Here is a 22775-nt window from a genome sequence, read left to right on the forward strand (position 1 = left end):
CATATCATTGGCTGTAATTTTAGTAAATCTCCTTTGTACATTCTCTAGGGCCCTGATACCATTCTTAAAGTGTGGCAATCAGAATTGTGCACAACTTTTGGGGGATATGGTGGTGGTGTTGTGGTATTGTCACTGGCCAGTAATCCAGAGGACCTAGGGTAACGCTCTGGGGACCTGCGTTCAAATCCCATGGTGAAATTTGAATTTTGTAAAACCCCCATCTAATGTCCTTTTGGGAAGGAAATTCTGGTGCGACCTACATGTGAGTTCAAATCCACACCAATGTGGTTGAATGTTAAATGCCCCTTTGAAAAGGCTTAGCAAACCATTCAGTTCAAGGGCAATTAAGGATGGGCAACTAATGCTGGCCCAGCCAACGACACCAACATCTCATGAATGAATAAAAAAAATCTCTCGTTGAGATTTAACCAGAGATTTGTAAAGGTTTAGCATAATTTCTTTCCCTTTCTGTGCAATGTCCCTATTTACAAAGCCAAGCATCTCTCAGGTTTTCTCAGCTGCCATATCAACCTGCCCTGCCTCCTCCAAAGCTTTGTAAACATATACCATCGAGTTTCTCTGTTCTTGCATCCCACTCAATATCATTTATATTCTCTCAATCACATTGTTACAGTGCTGAAGGAGGCCATTTGGCCCATTGTGTCTGCACTGGGTCCCTGAATGAATAATTCACTTATTGCCATTCTCCTGCCTTCTTGTTGTAACCAGCACATTCTTCATTCTCAAAGAACAGTCTACACTACACTCTCAGGCAGTGCACTCCGGACCTTAAACGCTCAGTGGGTGAAAAAGATTTCCTCACATCGCTTTTGCTTCTTCTACCAGTGAATGTAATCTGTGCCCGGATTATACTCGTTTTCTAGTTTATGATTTTAGCTACCAATTTTAGCTACAAGAATCCTAATAACACGGCTTTGCAAACTCAGGACACCAAGATGGTTCTGGTCCAGAAACACCAGTTTCCCACAAATATTTGGAGTTAACATAGCGACTCATCACTTGACCATTTGGACACTGTGACAAATATAGAAGGCAACAACTCATCTGAAGTGATGAATATGTAATGTAGAAAAATGCAGTGTGAGGTTGCAAAACCACTCAATTTATTTCTCCTCACTCTCCCTCTCTCTCTTTCTGATGGTCTCTGTCTACCAATCTATCTCTCCTTCTTTCTCTCTTGTTTTCTCTCTCTCTCCTCCCCATTCCTCTCTCTTCCCAGTGCTGCTTCTAAGTAGACCCAAGGATTGCCAAAGTGAAAAGTGAAAATCATAAAGAAACTAAATGAAGGTGTTTCACTGAAAAAATGTGAGGTGTATGGTATGGGTGTCTTAACAGTTTACAACATCAAGAAGCAGCGTAACAATAACAAGGAAGATCCGTTATTTGGTTAAGTGACACATAGTTAATCACTGCTTTATAATGTTTTCTCATTTTTACACATCAGGTAAATATTTTTTGCTGCGATGTTTTCTGGTTCTCACACTTGTGATTAGACATGCTAACGTCCTTCTATAATCCAGAAATTATTTACTCCCATGTATTCTGAACAGGAGAATTACTGTAAGATCAAAAACAATGAGGTTGGAGTTACTGATCATGGATAGAACTTGGCTGTTTTTGTGTACATTTCAGGAGGTTGTATGGAGGATGGGGAGATAATGGGTTAAATTGGCTTTATTGAAAAACTGGATAAATATTGAAAACAGGTGGAAGTTGCCTGTAGTGAACCAAAAGATATGAAACAGTAAACAGAATTTAAGTGCTGAAAAAAATGAAATAAAACAGAAAACATTTGGTACACACAAGACATCAGCAGATCCCCAAGAAAGAATAAACAGTTTAATATTACAAGCCCACTGACTCCCATAGCTACCTTGACTACAGCACTTCACAGCCCATATCCTGTAAGGTCCCCATCTCATTCTCTCAGTTCCTTGCCTCCACCACATTTGTTGCGATGCTGCCATTTTCTGAAATGACCCTCCTGATATAACAAGCTCTGAGGAAAGGTTATGCAGACTCGAAATGTTGGGGGCGGGGGGGGCGGGGGGGGGGGCGCGGGGGCACAGTGGTACAGTGGTTAGCACTGCTGCCTCACAGCACCAGGGACCCGGGTTCGATTCCCGGCTTGGGTCACTGTCTGTGTGGAGTTTACACCTTCTCTCTGTGTCTGTGTGGGTTTCCTCCGGACGCTCCGGTTTCCTCCCACAATCTGAAAGACGTGCTGGTTAGGGTGCATTGGCCGTGCTAAATTCTTCCTCAGTGCACCCAAACAGGCTTCGGAGTGTGACGACTCAGGGATTTTCACAAGAACTTCGTTGCAGTGTTAATGTAAACTTACTTGTGATGCTAATAAATAAGATAAACTCTATTCTCTCCACTGATGTTGTCAGACCTGCTGAAATTTCCCAGCACTTTCTGTTTTTCTAATAGTTTTACATCGTTCACCTCTGGCCAGAAGTATAACCAGATGAAAGGTTCACACTTATTTTCTTCTAGATGATGAAGGATAAATGCTCATTCCCAACATCTCTTTAAGAAAATAGGAAAGAAGGTTAAAAGTTGTATTAACCGTTTAAAATAAAAACAACATTCAAAATAAGTAAAAGCAAATTACTGCGGATGTTGGAAATTTGGAATAAAAACAGGAAGTGCTGGAAAAGCTCAGTAGCTTCGGCTGTATCTGCAAAAGAGAAACAGAGTAAATGTTTCGAGTCCAGTGACTCCGCAAGTAGTTCTGAGGAAGAGTCATATTGGACTTGAAGCATTAATGCTGCTTTTCTCTCCACAGATACTGCTGAGCTCTTCCAGCACTCCTGTTTTCAATCCAAAAATGATAATTGTTTTCTGTACAGCACTGGTGCAGTGTAGTTGGGCATTAATATTTTTATAAAATATATTTTGCCCATTGTTACATATGAAGAAACCGTGGTGATGATAATCTAATTTATTGCTATTCTGTTGGCAGCAACATTTTGTGTGGAGTTTGCACATTCTCCCCATGTCTGCGTGGGTTTCCTCCAGGTGCCCCGATTTCCTCGTACAGTCCAAAGATGTGCAGGTTAGGTGCATTGGCCATGCTAAATTGCCACTTAGTGCCCCGGGATATGTAGGTTAGAGGAATTAGTGGGTTGAATATGTGGGGTTACGGGGATAGGGTCTGGGTGGGATTGTTGTCGGTGCAGTCTCGATGGGCCGCATGGCCTGCTTCTGTACTGTGGGGATTCTATGATTCTAACATGTCGTCCGTCAATCACTGATTTGTGATTAAAAAGAAGTACGACATGATTATTGTTCAGTGATATAATTTTCCCCAATGGGGGGACTGTGGTGTCATTGTTTGGCCTCTGTGAAGGATTTCCTCAATTTTAAAAGTCAATTGACCTGAAAAATTGTTAGTGATTTTCTTGGGGGCAGTAGGGATTCTGCCAAGAGAGTCAGCAAAACTGGGATGGGCAGTGGTGGGGGTTTGGGGTGGGGGTGGTCTATGGAGGCAATGACTCTCCTTTTGATGGACAGTGAAAGCCGTGGTCGTATTTTATGATGCAAGTTAATTCAGTCTCTGTTGCCAGGGCAACCATCCAATGGCTGCTGCCCCCTGAGGTGCTGGTCCAATCAGAAGGTAGGCAGAAGGCAGGTAGGGGGGAAAAGTAGTTTCTCGGTCTCCCTATCTCCAACCTTGCCTCCTGGGGCCTGGTGAAATTCAGCCCCTCAATTCTGTTTCTCTCCTCACAGACGTTGTTCGACTTGTTGAGCGTTTGAGCACTTTCCGTGTTTTATTTCAGCTTTCCAACATCTGCAGTATTGTTTTTTGTAACTCAATTATAAAATTAGCTGACCAAATTTCCACATATCTGGAATATTGTGTGCAGTTTTGGTGTCCTTATCTGAAGAAGGATATCCTTGCTATAAAGGGAGTAACAGCAAACATTTACCAGGCTGATTCCTGGGATGGCAGGTCTGTTACATGGGGAGAGACTAAATCAGTTAGGATTGTATTCCCATGTGTTTCGAAGAGTGAGAGGGAATCTCATAGGAACCCATAAAATTCTAACAGGATTAGACAGAGTGGATTCAGAAACAATGTTCCCAATGGTAGTCCAGAACTAAGAGTCATAGTTTGAGGATAAGGAGTAAACTTTTTAGAACTGAGATGAGGAGAAATTTCTTTGCCCAGAGGGTGGCGAATGTGTGGAATTCACTACCACAGAGTATAGTTGAGGCCAAAATGTTGTGTGATTTCAAGAAGAAATTAGATATAGCTCTTGGTGCTTAAAGAGATCAAGGAATATGTGAGAGGGGGTGGCGATGGGGGAATCAGGATATTGAAGTCAATGACCAGCCATGATCAAAATGAATGTTGGAGCAGGCTTGAAGGGCCAAATGGCTTACTACTACTTCTAGTTTCTATGCAGTCCTGATTCTCCAGTCCCGCTGCTGTGAACAAAGATTTGGCTAAGCGCCAAATTCTTGTTCTTGCCAGCTGAATAGTGAGGCATGTGAGATGGGAGAATTATGGCCATCCATTGTTATTAAAACACATACCCCTGTGGACATATTTGCTTCTCGAGATAGCGAAAACGGGATTGATGAATTGATTGGACTTCCAATAACATGCATCGTGAATGCTTAAATTTTTTTTAGGAATGGCAAGTTATTGCTGGGGAAAGGAATATTTTCCACTTATTCCTCTCAACTTAACCTGTATGTTTCAGCATCATTATCAATGCGGGGCATTCTAAATGTAAGTGTGTCAATTTTCACAGCAGCTCTCGTGATCTTTCTGAGTGAGCTTGTGAAATTGGCCCTGAACTATGGGCAGTATTAGGCCAGCAATGCCTACTTGGAATTGACAGCTCAAAATGTTGCAATTTACTAATATTTCAAAAACATGTTGTCATAATTTTCTGAAGTGACCAAGAGTTTTGAAGGGGAAAATTGTGAGGTGGACATCACTTACAGAAATATCTGAACAAGGAACAGGAGTGGGTCATTCAGCCTCTCGAGTCTGTTCCTCCGTGATTGATCTCAAAATCTCAAATCTGCTTACCTCTGATAACCGATTACCCCCTTGCTTATCAAGTACATCGAGCTCTGCATTAAAAATATTCAAAGACTCTGCTTCCTCTGTCTTTTCAGGAAGAGAGTCTCAAAGACTCATGGCCCTAGGTGAGAAGAAATTCTCCTCATCTCTGGTTTAAATGGACAACCCCTTATTTTTAAACAGTGACCCTAGTTCGAGATTCTACCATAAGAGGAAACTTTCTCTCCACATCCAGCCTGAGAACACCCTTTAGAATCTTACATGTTTCAATCAAGTCACCTCTTACTCTTCTAAACTCAATATGAACCTAGTCTGTCTAATCGTTCCTCATAATGATACCATCCCTTGCTTATTACAGGATAATTTTGTTAAGAGGGTTTATTCAGCTCACTCATGAAGTGATTGAGGAAGTTAGCATGGAACTCTAGAATAAGACAGGCTGGATTATTTGCTTGTGCTGTTTGCTTCGCTAAGCAAGGTGGCAAGAAGAGGTGCTAAGATATTAGCCTTGGTGCTCCTGGGTTAAAAGGACTGTGCCAGGGAGTGAGTGTACCAGTGCATTCAGGAGAGCAGTTGTGCCGGAGAGCAGGGGGGCAGGCTGGTGTGCAAATCAGTGAGTACTGGAGGGGGGAGGGGACAGTGAGGGTGCTAGGGGGTGATGAGTGAGTGCTGGGGGAGGGGAGAAGGGATTTAGGGACCATGCACCAGGAAGTAAGTGAGTGAGGGTGGGTGAGTTATCGTTGGTGAGTGAGTGATGGTGAATGGGTGAGCCTGTAAGTGGGCAGGTTTGGTGAGTGTGTAGATGGGTCAGAATGGGTGGGGATTCGGCAAGTTGGCCAGAGCTCTGAAGGGGGAGTCACTGTGTGTGTGTGTGGGGGGGAGTCACAGTGGAGGATGGGGGGGAGTGCTTTCAAGTGGGAGTCTGGGTGGCAGTGCTGAGGGGGGGAGGTAGTTTGAAATTGGTGTACAGGAGTGAGGGAAGGAGGAAGTGGTTTGAGGTGGCACTCAGCCAGGGTGTGGGAGGGGTTGTCAGTGTGGGGGTGGGGGTCAGTTGTTTAATTCCCCAGCATTTAGCCTTAGACTTTTCACTGAACTTTTCTTGTGTAACTGGAAGTTGGATCTGTCCAAAAATCTCTGTCTCTAACTCAAGAGTCGGAGCCATTGGCGGGTTCAGGAGAATTGCCCGGGTGGAAAAGGCCATGGGGTCAAACCCTGATCCGTCGTTCACGCCGTTTCCGGCCATCAGGAGACCGGAAAATGAGCGGTAAACTTGGTTTCTATCACTCTTTCTCCCTGCAGAGGCTGTCTGACTTGCTAAGCATTGCCAACATTTTTCATGCCAAGATGCTGCTTGGGCTGAGTGGCAGAAAGCGTCAGGGCTAAGAGAGGAATAAACTCCTGGAAGAATCAGTTACTGCAGGCAACTTTTCCAAAGATTTATATCAATTCACTGCGTTCCCTCTAATGAACCTCCCCTGGAGGAATGAATCATTTGCTGAGGGGCAGGTTGGGTGTTTTTTGTGGCTGCAAAAAAAACAATAACGGGGCAGTGGGCTGGATTTCCACAACAAGGGGAGTGAAATGACTTGTTATTTTCTCCTTCTGAAATCAACATTCCTCCGAACCTTGCTGTTGCAGTGTGAACGCCGGGTGATCCGCTCTCCTCTTGCTGTTCCTGGGCGGAATATATTTCCAGTTGTGTAGTAGTTTTAGATAACTCCTCAGTTGGATTTGGAGCTACACTCTGCCCAGAACCTCAGGGGGGGTTGTTGGCGGCAGGCAGAAAGAGGACGGGTCTGTGGCTGTAACACCCACCCAGCCAATTTCAGAATCTGCAGGCACTGAGTGAGAGGCTGGCTGGCTGGGGTGGGTTAGTTAGTGAGTAGCTGGGTTAGTGAGGGAGGGGTCGCTGGTTTGCACTTTGAGTGGTTTCGGTGCAGCAGAGGGTAGAATGGGAAAGTGACAGTGAACCCTGGAAGGAATTCCTTGCCCCCCACCCCCCCTTGTCCGAAACTGCACTTGAGATAATTTCGCCTGCGGCTGCCAGTCTGTAGCCTTAAACTGTAGGGGGAAGAAAGCCTGGATAAATCAATGCATTGCTTTGAAAAGCTCCCGTGAAAGGTGAGAGTTTTTTCTTTTGCAATGTTTTTTTTTGTGTGGGGGGGGGGGGGTTGTGAACATTTATTTGGTTGCACGGACTGTTTGACATGAGATTTATTAGCAGTGCCGGGTCGATCCTATGATATTTGTGTGCGAGTGAGTGTGGGCAAGTTTAAATGGGAAATGAACTGGACAGTGCACCGGGCATGAAGGGGCTCGTTCAGGGCGCTGATGCTTTACAACTTATCTGATTTCTTTGGACAGTGAAGCGAAGCACCTTCTGAAAGCGAAAGGGGAGCACTGATAGTCTCCCTCGCCCGGCTTCTCCCCAATATCTTCAGCCCACTGTTATATGTGTGTCTAGTAATTCCAACTTACGACTGGAAACTTCACATTCTGACTGTACCTTGGCCAAAGGATAAAATATGTATTGATGTGGGGTGTTTTTTTTTCTCTAATTTCAATCACAGGCTGAAACCCGAGCTCTGGAAATGAGGATAAGCGAGCAAATAGCCATATATGCCCTGGCGTGTGTGTTTCACTGTGCACAGGTACGGCTTCTCAACCTAAAGCGCTGCTCTCCCTTTTATGGGGAACCCTATCTGCAATTTCAGTGTTGCCTTGCCTGCGATGAACGCCTTGCTGTTTTAAAATGGCAGGGCCGGGTTGCAAGCTTCGGATTTACCAGCGGGACTGTTGCTTCCTCATCAGCTTGCGGTGGTTGGAAAGCAGACTCAAGTCTTGTCACTTTGGGCAGGACGCTGCACCCACAGAATAGAAGCTTGAACAGCGACTGGTCTTGACTGTGGGTGTTTTAAAGATAAAACTTTTTTGGGGCTGGGAAACAAATGTTAACACAAGTGAATTTTAAAAAATACTCAATGCCAGCGGTGATGTTAAGAAGTTAGTTTTTTTTTACGATGTTGTTGAATTAGAATTTGATTTCTCCAAATCAGGATTATTTGACAATCTTACTTGGAATGGGCGGTGCAGAAAACATATCTTTTTTTCTCAATGTTGAGTTTAAGACGCGTTTTTGTTTGTTTCACTAGTGTCACGAGTAGACTAACATTTAACACTGCACTGGAGATTCTGTGTAAATCCCCCAGTCGCCACACTGCGCTGCCTGTTCGGGTACACCGAGGGAGAATTTAGCATGGTCATTGTACCTAACCAGCACACCTTCCAGCAGTGGGAGGAAACCAGAGCACCCGGAGGAAACCCACGCACACTCGGGGAGAATGTGCAGACTCCGCACAGACAGTGACCCAAGCTAGGAATTAAACCCGGGTCCCTCATGCTGTGAGGCAGCAGTGCTGACCACTGTGTCACCGTGTTGAGGCTTATGTTGAATGCCCAGATGAACTGGGAGACCTCGTTGGTAATTGTCTTAAAAGCAGTGACAGTATTGCATTTAATTGTGATAAAATTAGAAGTGATAATCGTTGTATACTGCTGCTTACTGTTTTGTTCATCTGATCATACTACATCTCTTTTGGCACTTACACCAAACTGACAGCACTAGCTTACGCTACTGGCTGCACACTGTTTTATGGTTGCATGCATAACTTTCCACATGTGTACTTAAGTATATATGCACAGCTCCATCCAGTGGTGTAGGTTTTTTTTCAGAAAGAGATGGTTTTTATTCAGGGCTTGGAGATGTTATGAAAACCACTTTACAGCCAGTGAGGTTTTCACTGACGTGCGGTCACTTTCAATGTAAGCTTTCAACGTTCAAAAGATACCAGCTCTAAGACAGTGCAACTTTTCTTCAGATCTGCACTGAAGTAGCACAGTGGTTAGCACTTCAGCCTCACAACACCAGGGACTTGGGTTCGATCCCCAGCTTGGGTCACTGCCTATGTGGCATCTGCTCATTCTCCCCATGTCTGCGTGGGTTTCCTTCGGCTGCTCTGGTTTCCTCCCACAGTCCAAAAGATGTGCAGGTTAGGTGCATAGGTCATGCTAAGTTCTCCCTCGGTATATGCGAACAGTGTTGCAACTAGGGGATTTTTGCACAACTTCATTGCAGTGTTACTGCAAGCCTACTTGTGATACTAATAAATAAACTTAATACTTAAATGTAAATTGCCAGCATGGGTTATGGTGCTCATCTCCAAAGTGGGAGTTTGAACCCTTGTTGAGTGTTATCAGAATCCAGGCTGATACCTTTTAACAATTCTAATCAATTATCTTGTTTGTTCTTTATTGATGCTCAAATGTAAAATCCAACAGTTTTTAAAAGCATTAGCTTTATTTGGAATGATATAGTATTCCAATAGATGGAAGCTTAAGTGAGCGTGAAGTTACCTTTTTGAATTGAGCTTACGATGTTTGCCCAGTTTTAGATTACACTGTGAACAGTGATAAGCATTTAATTCTCCACTGACACACAGATAGTAACATGACGAGGATTTGAAGATTGAAACTGCAGTCGGGTCTTCCTTTAGTTTATAGATTTTGTCACTTAGAAGGAAAGGGGCAATTCGATGATTTGATGCCCCTTACAGGATCCGGTGCTCTCACTGAGTAGGGGCTGGAGTTGTAGTTGTGATTCTTTTAGCTCCTCCAAACATAACTGCCTGCTGTGAGGGCGGCGTTGCCACAATTTTATTTAAAATTAACATCTGTACACTTCAAAGAGCAAAATATTATCAAATAGGAATAAAGAGCCAGCAGCAAGTTGGATCCCTCAATTTACTTAACTCTATAAATGAATAAATGTCATAACATGAGCTCAGGAAATGAACATTATTATGCAGAGAGGTTAGCATGTCAAACTCACTGCAACAGGAATGGTCGAGGTGAATTGCGTCGACACATTTAAGTGGAAACCTAGAACCATTCATAGAAACTAGAAGCAGGAGTAGGCCATTCGGCCCTTTTGAGCCTGCTCCACCATTCATTTTGATCATCAAATTCAATATCCTATCCCCATCCCCATATCCCTTGATCCCTTTAGTCCCAAGAGCCACATCTAATTTCTTCTTGAAATCTCACAATGCTGCATTCTGTGTTCGTGAATGCCCCACAATTCATCACCCTCTGGGTGAAGAAATTTCTCCTCACCTCAATCGTAAAAGGTTTTCCCCTTTCTTCTCAAACTATGACCCCTAATTCTGAATCTGCCACCAAGGGGAACATTCTTTCTGAAATCTAAACTCCAAATCTGAAGTTAGAATTAAGGAAGAAAGAACGAGAAGGCTTTACTGACAAAGTTTGATGAAGTGTTCGGGGAACATAAGAATATAAGAAGTAGGAGCAGGAGTCGGCCATCTAGCCCTTCGAGCCTGCCCTGCCATTCAATAAGATCATGGCTGATCTGTTCCACTTGCCCGCTTTCTCCCCATAACCCTTAATTCCCTTGCCTACCAAAAACCCATCTACCCGTGTCTTAAATATATTTAGCGAGGTAGCCTCCACCACTTCAACGGGCAGAGAATTCCAGAGATTCACCACCCTTTGAGTGAAGAGGTTCCTCCTCAACTCCGATCTAAACTGCCCTCCCCTTATCTTGAGGCTGTGCCCCATAGCCCTGCAGTCCTTTCTGAGCAGGAAGAATCTCTCTACCTCTACCCTATCCATCCCCTTCATTATCTTATAAGTCTCTATAAGATCCCCCCTCATCCTTCTAAACTCCAACGAGTACAGACCCAGTCTATTTAGTCTCTCTTCATAGTCCAACCCCCTCATCTCCGGTATCAGCCTAGTGAACCTCCTCTGCGCTCCCTCCAAGGCCAAAATATCCTTGCGCAAGTGCAGCGACCAAAACTGAACACAGTACTCCAGCTGCGGCCTCACCAGTGCCCTGTACAGTTGCAGCAAGACCCCCCTGCTTTTATATTCTATCCCCGTTGCCACAAAGGCCAGCATCCCATTCGCCTTCTTGATCACAGGCTGATGAAGTGTCAACACTCGCTTATACAACTGAAAGCAACATGGCCGATACATACAATTTACATACTAGAATATCGTGAGACTTGCCAATAAAATATTTCTTTAACATGAGAAATGCCTGTGAGATTTCCTTTCCATGTAGACCTCTTGCTGCTGTCTGGAGCCCAGTGTTTCAGTTAGGAATTCCACCCCCACCCCAATCCCTCTGCGTATGCGTGTGTCTTTTGAACTGTAATACAAATGAATGTATTGTGAAAACCACATATTCGCAAATAACAACTTCAAGGTACATGTAGTTCCTTTTAGTAGCATTGTTATCTCTGTATCAGAAGGTGATAGGTACAAGTTCCCTTCCAGTACTTCCCAGACCAATAGTTATCATTGAAGTAATGTCACTGAAACAGAATCACCAGATTGTACATTGTGAGAACTTCCTGCCTTATGACGGTGACTGCAAGTACTTATTTGGTTGTAAAGTGCTTTGGGATATTCTCCTATTTAAAAAGGTGCTATAGAAATGCATCTTTCTTTTATACCGAGGACCAGGGATTTTGTACCAAGGACCCAGGTTTGATTCCCGGTTTGGGCCACTGTGTGGAGTCTGTACGTTCTCCCCATGTCTGTGAGGATTTCCTCCAGGTGCTGCGGTTTCCTCCCACGGTCTAAAAGACGTGCTGGTTAAGTGCATTGGCCATGCTAAATTCTCCCTCAGTGTACCCAAACAGGTGCCGGAGTGTGGCGACTAAGGGATTTTCATTGCAATGTCAATGTAAGTCTATTGTGACACTAATAAATAAGCTTTATTGAATAAAATGATCTGAGTTATAGGTGTTGGTTGGTACGCAGTTATTTTGTGTCACATGTAACCTGATTTTTGCCTCAGAACCAGAACAGGCTATTTGAGCTGCTCCCCGAGATCAAATAAAGTCAGTCTACTTTGACGGTAGGGTTTTGGTGGTACATTCAGATGCTGGCCATTGGAGGCTCAATATTGGGGCAGAAAGGTAAATCCACAGTGTGAAAGGAATGGAAAGAAAAGGACCTATAATTGTGTCAATATGTGTCATGATTAAACTGCAGTGGGAGCTGTGGGAAGCTTTAGCCGCTGCCCTACATGTGAAACCCGTTGCTGTTCTGAAGAGTTTATTCACAAGATTTGACAGAATAATCGAGCTAAATAAGCATACGTACGTGACGTATTGGCTGTAACACCTGCCTGAATGACTCTTTCTGTTGCATTAGTTCAGCTTTTTCACATCGTTGATTTTGGTGGCTATTCCCAGTTAGTTTTTCTGATGTCATCATATCCTGTTTCAACATGAATACCTTTAAAAAAAACAATAATTTACAGCTGTATCATTTGTAGATATTCCTCCCTGAAGTTACCATTTCTTTAATTTGCACAATAGTATTATTTTAGATGAAATAACACTAACTTACGACGGGAATAGTTCAATAAGCTAGTACAATGGCAGTCACTCGAGTTGTTAAATTTATTAGAGGTGGTTTATCTTGACTATTTCTTTGGGGAGAAAGCTCATTGAAGTGAAGTCCTGTTGGGTAATTGGCTTGTTGCTTGTAAGTTCTAAGTCACAGCAGGAACCCATCGGAATGAATGTGTGTTGGACTTCATATGCATCAGTTAAAACGACAGACTTCAGCGATTCTTTTGTTCAATGTTGAAAATTTGGTCTTTATTGAAGTGGCACTGAGATGAAACTTAAGTTGCAACGTAGATTTTCAATTCCCTTCCAACTGTTTGTCATGCTTCAACTGTGCATGCCTGAAGCAGAGGTAATAGTGTCGGGGGAATTAATATTGGCTCAGTGTTTCGCACCATTCGCAACTCCTCAGGTACTGAAACAAACCCTGTCCTTATGCAGCAAGACCTGGAGAACATGTCGGCTTGGGTTGAAAAGTGGCCACAAAAATGCCAGGTGTTGACCACCCTTAAAGAGCAAATTTTCCCTTGTTATTCAATAAAGTAACCAACACTGAATCTCTCGCTGTCAACATCCTGGGAGTTACCACTGACCAAAAGCAGATTTGGACCAGCCATTTCAATACTGTGGATGGAATTGTCCGATCCCGCCCACCCACAGGAATTGTAGCAGGCGGGATATGGACCATGCAAAAGTCAGTTGATCTCGGGCAGGATTTTCCGGTCTTGGAGTGAGTGTGGCTGCAATATCCCACCTTGTGTCTTTAAAAAGCGGGTCAGAGGCTGGAAATTCTGAGGTCAGTAATTCGCTGCCCAACTCCCCAAAGCCCATCCACCATCTACAAGGCACAATTCGGGAGCACAATGGGATACTCTTGCATGGATGAGTGTGGCTCCAACAACACTCAAAAAGCTCAACACAATCCAGGATAAAGCAGTTCACTTGACTGGCACTCCTTCTGTCATCTTAAACATTCACTTCCTGCACTAACAGCGTACAATGGCAGCAGTGTGTACCACCTACAGCATACACTGTGGCAGCTCACCACCATTCCTCCTAAAACAGCACCTTCCAAACCAGTGACCTCTCTAGAAGGGCAAGAGCAGCAAATGCATGGGAATGCCACCTGTATGAGGTCTCCTCCAGGTTTCCTGACTTGCAATTATATCGCTGTTCTCTCACTATTGCTGGCTCAAAATTCTGGAACCCCCTTTGTAACAGCTCTGTGGGTGTACTTGGATGAGGATGGACTGTATTGGTTCAAGAAAGAGAGGCTCAGCACCACCTTCTCGGGGGTACTAAGTGATGGGCAATAAATGTTGGCCTTGCCAGCGATGCCTCCATCCCATGAAAGAATAAAAGAAAGCTATGGTTCTGACATCACAGTGATAGCCATCTTAATCAAATTTCCACACTTTGGGTTGTTGTTCGAATGTGACATTTAATTCCTCAGTGAAATTCCAGAGCAACCTGAGAAAAAATAACAGTGAAAGAGTAACATAAGATTAAATACTTACTTAGTTTCACTCTATATTAGTAGAATCAGTTCTTTGCAAATTAAATGAAATATTAAATATCAGCACATACAAAAGGTGTAATTTAAAACTGGATAATAAGTGATGTTGTGCTAACTAGACTATTTTTCTTCAATATGTTGATACCTTGCATCTGCAGCTTAATTCTAACTGTTGCACTGTTAAGAACTACAGTATTGTATGACCTTTCTGTTCAGACGGTTTATAAGAATACAAACTCTTAATTTTACCTTGATTGAATGATGTTGACTCCACGAGGAGAAAAAGTTAGGATCATTCAGACCATTGGGGAGAGGGACGTTGTATCACTGTGAAAAATAATGCGTTACGTAAACATTAGTTCATATTGTCCATCAAGGAACAAAACGTGTCTCGTCAAATCTTATTTCAAGAAGAGAACTTGGATGATGTTACTTATTGGGTTGTGTAACATTGGGCTGAGACCATAACCAAAAAGAATGTTCAAGAAGAGGATTTGAAGTGGTAATTTGAAGGAACAATGAGGCAACTGACATTGTCAAACATTCAGGAAATTAGTCAGGACAAGAACTCAGGAACACAAGAAATAGAAGCAGGAGTTGGTCATCTGGTCCTTCAAGCCAGCCCTGCCATTCAATACAATCATGGCTGATCTGTGTCAGCTCAATTCCTTTTCAGTGTCATTTCCCTCCATTCCCCAGTCTATCAAATATTCATCCATCTCCATCTTAAATACTTCTGTTGATGCAGTCTCCACCATCGGGCGGCACGGTAGCACAGTGGTTAGCACTGCTGCTTCACAGTTCCAGGGTCCTGGGTTCGATTCCTGACTCGGGTCACTGTCTGTGTGGAGCCTGCACGTTCTCCTCGTGTCTGCGTGGGTTTCCTCCGGGTGCTCTGGTTTCCTCCCACAGTCCAAAGATGTGTGGGTTAGGTTGATTAGCCATGCTAAAATTGCCCCTTAGTGTCCTGAGATGTGTAGGTTAGCGGGATTAGTGGGTAAAACATGTAGAGATACGGGGGTAGGGCCTGGGCGGGAATGTATTCGGTGCAGACTCGATGGGCTGAAGGGCCTCTTTCTGCACTGTAGGGTTCTATGATTTGTCTTGTAGCTGTGACCCCCTTTTTCAAGCATCTCCCATTAGTGAAAACACCTCAGCACCAACCCTGTCAGACCTCCCTCAGAATCCTATATGTATAAATAAGGTAATCCCTTCCTCTTCTGAAGCCAGGCTTGTGCTTGGGTAAAGTGAAGACTGACAGGCTTGGGGGAGAAGCATTAGTTGTCAGTGGAATGGGTCGTGTGAGATAAGGATGTAAAAAAAGTCCCTATGAGGTCACTGTGAAATGTTTTGCGGGGGCAATGAAAATAGCTCAAATGGAAACATAAGCTTTTTTTTACCATTCTGAGTGTTATTCTCCCCTCCCCAGGGGTGGGCTGGCAGGCAGGTGTGAAGCATAAAATTGGGTGTAATATTCCGGCGCTCTTTCCAGTTCCTACCCACTGGCCTGGTGTAATTTTATACACAGTGAGGGAGGCATTGGAATACCTGGCTACGCATTGGTGAGAGAATTGAAACCTTGAAGTAATTAATATAAAAGCCTCTTCCCACCCGTGTGTACGTTTGCCTCGACAAGGTGAGGGATTGCTCCTTTACGAACCCTCAGATACGCTGGAGGCCCCCATTCCAATATTCCCTCCCACCCTCAACCATGGATTTCTGCTGTCCTCTGGCCTATCCACCTCCTTTGTCAGGATCTGCTAGTGTGCCCCCACTTACCTCCCCGTCCATGTCCAGTGATAGTCACTGACGGGCGCTGGCCGCAGTCCCACTGCCCCTGGGACCAGGGAGCGGCTGGCCATTTGTTCGGCCGTCGTCTTCTCAAGGCAGGACTCCCTCCTTAGAATTGCTGCGGGAGGGTGAGGGAAGAGGTGGAAGTATCGCTTCAAGCCAATTGATGACCTGCTGAGTATTAAATGGCTGTAGGGTAACCTGCCCGAATGGGAGGCTGGCTCTCTACTAATATGGGGGGAGAGACCCTTGAGCAACGTAAGATTCTTGCTCCAGATGTGTGGATTCCATATTCCGAGTGAGAATCTGGGTTTTCTCCAGGTTTGTAGGGGCAGTTCCCTGATGCGCACTTCCTTTGAGAGAAATGGGATATATGGAGTTTGGATGTTTGCATTCATGGAATCCCTACAGTACAGAAGGAGGCCATTTGGCTCATCAAGTCTGCGCCAACCGCAATTTCACCAGACTTATTCCCTAACCCTTATTTATTCTGGTAATCCCCCTGACACTCGGGTCAATTTAGCATAGCTAATCAACCTAGCCCACACATCTTTGGACTGTGGGAGGAAACCCAGACAGGCATGGGGAGACAGTGCAAACTCCACACACAGTCACCTGAGGCTGGAATTGAACCCGGGTCCCTGGCGCTGTGAGGCGGCAGTGCTAACCATCGGGCCATTGTAGTTAATAATAGATCAATTTGTGATCCTGAGTTGGTCTGGGGCAAAAATGGGATATAACTGATTCTCTGTTTGCATGAAATGACTCTGAACTAATTTGTATTATTTTGTATATGGGATGGTGTTGTGTTAATCACAACGTATCAATACAAATGAAAAGATTGTTCAGGAAATGCAGCAATAGCTATGTGAAGTCACAAGTGAAACTGCAGAGCAAAAGATTGTAGAAATACATGTGAAATTATAAGAAAACAATCTAAACATCAGCCATGATCAAATGATGGAGCAGACTCAATGGGCTGAATGGCCTAATTCTGCTCCTATATATTATGGTCTGTCTTCTAACACGAGAAAGGAGAATAATATATGCAAGGTACATAAAGCAAAATCCACAAGTTAGAAAATCTGAGACCGGAAGTAGATATTTTTGGATAGAGATTTATCCATTTTTTTTTCCAAGGTGGTGAAACTGTGTCCAGAATTTGTATATATTTATTTGCGACAAAAATGTCATAACACTAATTATTAACAGCTCTAACTCTTAAAAAAATTAGTATTTTTTTAAAGTCTCCTTTGGGAATGGATGTTTTGTGGTAGGCAAGTATGTTTTTACTGTTGTAACTCTTTGTGGGGTGCATTTTGAACGATTTCATATTGGAGGTTGGATGTTACTCCCTGCAGTGAATGAATGGCATCAGTTATTCATTACACTTTAACGCTTGCTCACTGACCTGCTTTGGAATTTTTGCATTAGAGCTTGCAGTAAATTATAAAGAGTAGCAGCCGTGCAGCACCCTCTACTGGAGATCTCCGACCTGCCTCAACAGGGCAGACAGCAGTGTAGCTCCTTGAGCTAACTGATTAAAGAATTGATAACGAGCAGCGCAGACTCTGAACCAGGAAATGTCAGTTCGAATATTTAATTGAATGTCTAATTGGGCGCAGAAAGCGAAATTAAGAAAAAAATGGACCGAGAGAAAAACTTCTCCAAAATATCATTCTGTTTAGGCAGTCCCTCAGGATTGAGATGGCTTTTTTCCACACCAGCTCCATGGCTGATGGTCCAATGCCTGACCTGCCAACTCTGCCATGAGCAGGTCAGAAGATTTGTGAAGGGTCAGGCACACGACATGTTTGGAGATGATGCCTCGATTTCATCCCTGTCTGCTCCCTGTCTCTCCATGCTTCTGGTGCCTTCCCAAGTGAGGCTTCTCCATTTTGGTCAGTCTCAAGCCAGAAACTCCCATGAGTCAGTGGGGATATTTGATCTCTTTTGGGGATGCTTTGAGGACATCCACTCTGCTTTTTGGGAGGCTCGTGCCATAACCATGTTCCGAGCTTGAAGAGTCTGGTGTCGGGCATATGAATGAGCAATTAGAAACTCAACCCTGAGCAAGTTGGCTTGGGAAGAGGATGCTGCTGTTGGGCCCCCTTTGTTGCCACCCTGTTTGGAAGACCTGATGACCATATCACTAATGGCACTTCTCCCCTGCTTTTAGCCACTGCTGTGGGTTATCCAAACTTCTAAAGAATGTAAGAGTGTGGGGATCAATGCTGCCAATAAACCATGACCTTATTGAAGTACTTTTTTCCTCAGTTGGTTGAAGACTGAGCTGGGACATTGAAGATAATGATGATTTTCATAGTATCTCAACTTTCATTCAGTAGAGGCTCCCAAGATATGGCAAATGGCTTATATTTTAAAGGATCTTGCTATTGAGGTATTGTGCTGTGACAGCTGATGGGAAAAGGACATCTGTTTTCCAGATGTAGACCAAATTTTCCCGTTCCACCATCCACAGGAATCATAATGGGCAGGGGCAGACCATGCACAACCCCAGGCTAAAGGGACAATCCTTTAAAAGAGATGAGGAGGAATTTCTCCAGCCAGAGAGTGGTGAATTTGTGAAACTCTTTGCTGCAGAAGGTTGTGGAGGCCAGGTCGTTGAGTGTCTTTAAGACAGAGATAGGTTCTTGACTGATATGGGATGAGAAAAAAAGTCAGCCATGATTGAATGGCAGAGCAGACTCAGTGGGCCGAGTGGCCGAATTCTGCTCCTCGATCTTATTGTCTTCTGCAAAGGTCTGTTGACCCCAAGCACGATTTTCCAGTTTTTGGGACAAGTCTGGCTGGAAAATCCCACCCCCACAATTTTTCAGAGTTTGGACTTGTTGAACAAGATCTCCCTGAATATAAGTAACTAATTTTAACCTGCCCCGAGTCCCTAATGATTAGCCCGAAAGGCATCAGCGATAACGTAGTTGACCATGGTGTTCCTGGATTGCTTATTTACTGTTGAAGTATTTTACGTGCTCCATCAATATCTCTTACTCAAGTCTTGTTAATTGGGACAGCATTAAGATGTACTGTAAAATAAGCTAATGGTGGAGAATGTTCAAAATAGGTATATAAGATACTGAAGGGAATAGATAGAGTTAATAGTGAGAGACTGCTCCCTAGACTGGGTACGAACACGAGAGGTCATCACTCAAGGGTGAGGGGGGGAGGTATAATTTGGAGGTAAGAAGAAGGTTCTTTACGCAGAGAGTTGTGGGGGTCTGGAATGCGCTACCGAGTAGGGTGGTGGAGGCAGGAACGTTGGACTCGTTTAAGATGCAGTTAGATAGGCACATGAGTGAAACGAGAATGGAGGGATATGGTAGGGGCTATTAAATAGGGTTAAACCTCGGGAGACACCGGAAGGGCAGGCTGTATGATTAATATTTTTTGTCTTTATTCCACAGGTGGAGGTCCACCTCGTGTCAAGCGAGGGGCATGCACACGGCGGGTCGTGCGTGGGCTGCTCTTGGAAGTCCAGGAGTGGCCTAGTACTTCATGTCGGTGTGTGTGCTTGATCCTGGACCGATAGACGGGCGCCGCAACAGCTCAGTGACTAGCACTGCTAGCTGTGCAGATACATGGATTTGGGCCTGTGTCTGTGGGAGTTTGCGCATTCTCCCTGTGGTTGCGTGGGTTTCCTCCGGGCGCTCCGGTTTCCTCCCACACCCCAAAGATGTGCTCTTAGGCTAATCGGTTTCTACCAAATTGACACTATTTCTTCCCTGAATCTGACTGAGTAGGGTCCCATTCGTAGACATGCAGGGTAGAATAGGTGTAGGGTGATGCGACGGCGCGGGCTTGTTGGGCCGAAGGGCCTGTTTCCCGTGCTGGGTTGTTCTTTGTTCTTTAAATACAGGGTCGGATTTTCCAGTTGTGCCCACTCTGAGACTGGAAATTTCTTGCCCGAGGTCCATAGATCTCTCAGTGGTCCATCAGATCTTCTGTCCCACCTGCGATGATTCCTATGACAGGCAGGACCTGAGAATTTAATACCCAATGTTTTGGAAGGGTGGAATGGGGGCATGAAATGAGGACTTTTTTAATGAGTTATAGTAGATTGTCCCCCAACTTATTTGTAATTCAGAGATTATTTTGTTGCATGAGAATGCTAGAATATAGAAGTGGGCAAGATACCAGTTTAAGTTTATTTATTAATGTCAAATATAGGCTTACATCTAAGACTACAATGAAGCTACTGTGAAAATCTCCTAATTGCCACACTCCTGGTTTGGGTACGCTGAGGGAGAATTTAGCGAGGCCGATACACCTAACCAAGGCTTCTTTTGGACTCTGGGAGAAAACCGGAGCACCTGGAGGAAACCCATGTGGACACGGGGAGAACATTTAACTTGTGAAAGAATTTGTGAAGAGATTCAAGAGCAAATCAGAGGAAAACAGTGCTTTTCGTTGTCTAAAAATTCACAGGAAGCAAAAGTTAGGGAGTGTGTCAAAAAAGTGCCTGACGTGATTAGTGATGAAGATAGTTGTTGGCAATGGAACAAAAGCAGTTCTGAGATCCCGTGCCTACAATTCCTATCAGCAGAAGCAATTTATCACTGATGTAAGGTAAATTATTCAGAGTGACCAAAACAAAAGTAATATAAGATTAGTAATTATTTTATCTCTATTCGTGTTCATTCATCAGTCGCTACCTAATGGCATTGCAAATAGGACTTCTCATGATTTAAGTTTTTTTATTATTCGTTTGTGAGACACAGACATCGCTGGCTGGCCAGCATTTATTGCCCACCCCTAGTTGTCTGAGGGCAGTTGAGAATTAACCACATTGCTGTGGCTCTGGAGTCTTTGTAGGCCGGGTAAGGACGGCAGCTTTCCTTCCCTGAAGAACATTAGTGAACCAGATGGGTTTTTCTAACAGTTGACAATAGTATTGTGGTCATCAGTCGATTCTTAATTCCAGATTTTTTTTATCAAATTCAAATTCCACCATCTGCCGTAGTGGGATTCGAACCTGGGTCCCCAGAACATTACCTGAGTTTCTGGATTACTAGTCTCGTGATAATGCCACTGGACCATTGCCTCCAGAAGAAGGCATTGCTGTGAACTGCTTAGGAAAGAACTGGTAGTCTGGAATTGAAGTTTATTTAATGCAAGTGTACCGTGTAAAGTGAGAGCTGCAACATCGGAGAAACAGCCGACCTCCGAATGAATACTGACATTGAAACCAGCCACTCTCCCAAAAAAAAAGTACTGTAGCATGTTACTTGAGTTACCTTTAATAAAGTGCAGAGGGAAATTAAATTTTAAAAGGCTAAAATCTATCTGTTTCTTTGCGTTCCTGCACACATGCTGCCCCTATTAGACCAACTCCAGATGGGCACAACTGTATTACCAGTAGTTTGAACTGAAATGGATCATAGAAGGAAAATTCTATAATGTAATGTGGTTATTTTATAATAACAGTAACAGATACATACCTCGCATTGAGGATGTTTGGCACTTCAAAAGGAATTTTGTGAATGCTGAAATTGAATAGGAAAATTAAGTTAAGGTTATGCCCTTAGTTAATCCTTAATTTATATTGTGACTCCCTTAGGACTTGTAAATGTCATGTCAACGTCACCTGCTGCTTTGCACTCGTAAGGCAATGTTTAAAGCTCAGGAATGGTCAAAAACGGCAGTGTGAGATTGGAGTAATTTTTAAAGAAAATCACTGTGCTTGTGTGTTGTGCTTTATATGTAATGGCCATGAGCAGGAACAAAGATAGCAATTATATTTAAAATTAGGCACAGGGCATTTTTCCTCACTGTCTTTGGAGTTGTATTTGATCTAATCAGTACTGTGTGTGTCCTGTGTGTGGGTGTCCTGTGTGCATCTGTGTGTCCTGTGCCTACTGTGTGGGTAGGAGCTCTTAAATTGGCAGTTTTTAGCCCTTTAACATTTAATTTTGCTGTACATTTTTGGTCCTTTTACACATTTTTTTGAGTCTACCTAATGTGTTCTTTACAAATGTGCTCCAATTCTTTTTCTGTAATATCGCCAGTTGTTTATGACCAACTAAATTAATTTGCTAATTCAGTGGAAAGCTGGCTAACATCAAGAATTTTTGCTGAACCAGATGATTGAAAACTGATGAAAACCATAACCCTTAAAGTAAAGATTTTTACAAGTCCACTCACTGTTTCCTTACAAGATGCTCATCATATCTATAAGGTATATGTACACTGAAATGCAGAGTGGCCTGGGTGCTGTGGGAAGTGTTGGAAGGAAACGAGAGAGGGGGTATCAACCGTGGGGTTTGTTGGTGTGAACCCTGAGATTTGGGGAAATGTGCAACTTAACTTTCCCTTTTCCCATATGGGCTCGTCCATACATAAATGTCCAGTGTTGACTCTCCCTAGCAAACTCGGGCAACTACTTTCAGAGCTCCCTTGTATAATGTAGCATCCAGTCACACAAGATGACAAATAGTCTACATGTATAACTTGACATATCATTGACAGACACACCCCTAATCGCAGTCCAGCTCTTTTCAAATCAGTAATCATGCAGCTAAGCTTTTGTTGCAATGATTTTCTTTTGTGTGCAAATCTTTTAGGATGAAGGTGGAAAAGCTTTTGATTGTAAATTGTATTTTCTAAATATGCCCAGCTGGAAAAATGAGTGTGAATGAAAGAGCTATAAGATTATGGAACAGTATCATAGACTATCTACTCCTTCAGCACCCAAGGAAGCCATTCAGCCCATTTTGTCTGTGCTAGTCCTCTGGAAAAGGAAGTCTTTTCCCCCATAGATTTATTCTCTTTTGATAATTATCTAATTTCCTTTTGTGAGCCTTGACTGATTCTGCCTTCACCACGCTCTCAGGCAAATGTGCCTTGTAAAAATGATTTTTCTTTTTGCCAGTCACATCAAATTGGTGTTCTCTGGTTCTCAACCCTTCTGCTAAGAGGAACTGTTCTCCCTATCTATCCTGCC

At 43.6% G+C, this 22775-nt stretch overlaps 1 protein-coding gene across 1 annotated transcript in view; it reads left to right on the plus strand.

The window, feature by feature from the left end:
• The first annotated feature begins 6933 nt into the window (after positions 1 to 6933).
• The window catches only part of adamtsl3 (ADAMTS-like 3), a 548277-nt gene continuing 532435 nt past the window's right edge, over positions 6934 to 22775 (plus strand). The window contains exons 1-2 of the mRNA XM_080214139.1: positions 6934 to 7186; positions 7636 to 7716. Of these exons, the coding sequence (XP_080070265.1) occupies positions 7657 to 7716 (60 nt within the window). The 5' untranslated portion in view covers positions 6934 to 7186; positions 7636 to 7656. The remainder of the gene's footprint in view (positions 7187 to 7635; positions 7717 to 22775) is intronic.

The sequence above is a fragment of the Carcharhinus amblyrhynchos genome, chromosome 28, assembly GCF_965287045.1.
Source record: "Carcharhinus amblyrhynchos chromosome 28, sCarAmb.v2.hapA, whole genome shotgun sequence".
Lineage (NCBI taxonomy): Eukaryota > Metazoa > Chordata > Chondrichthyes > Carcharhiniformes > Carcharhinidae > Carcharhinus > Carcharhinus amblyrhynchos.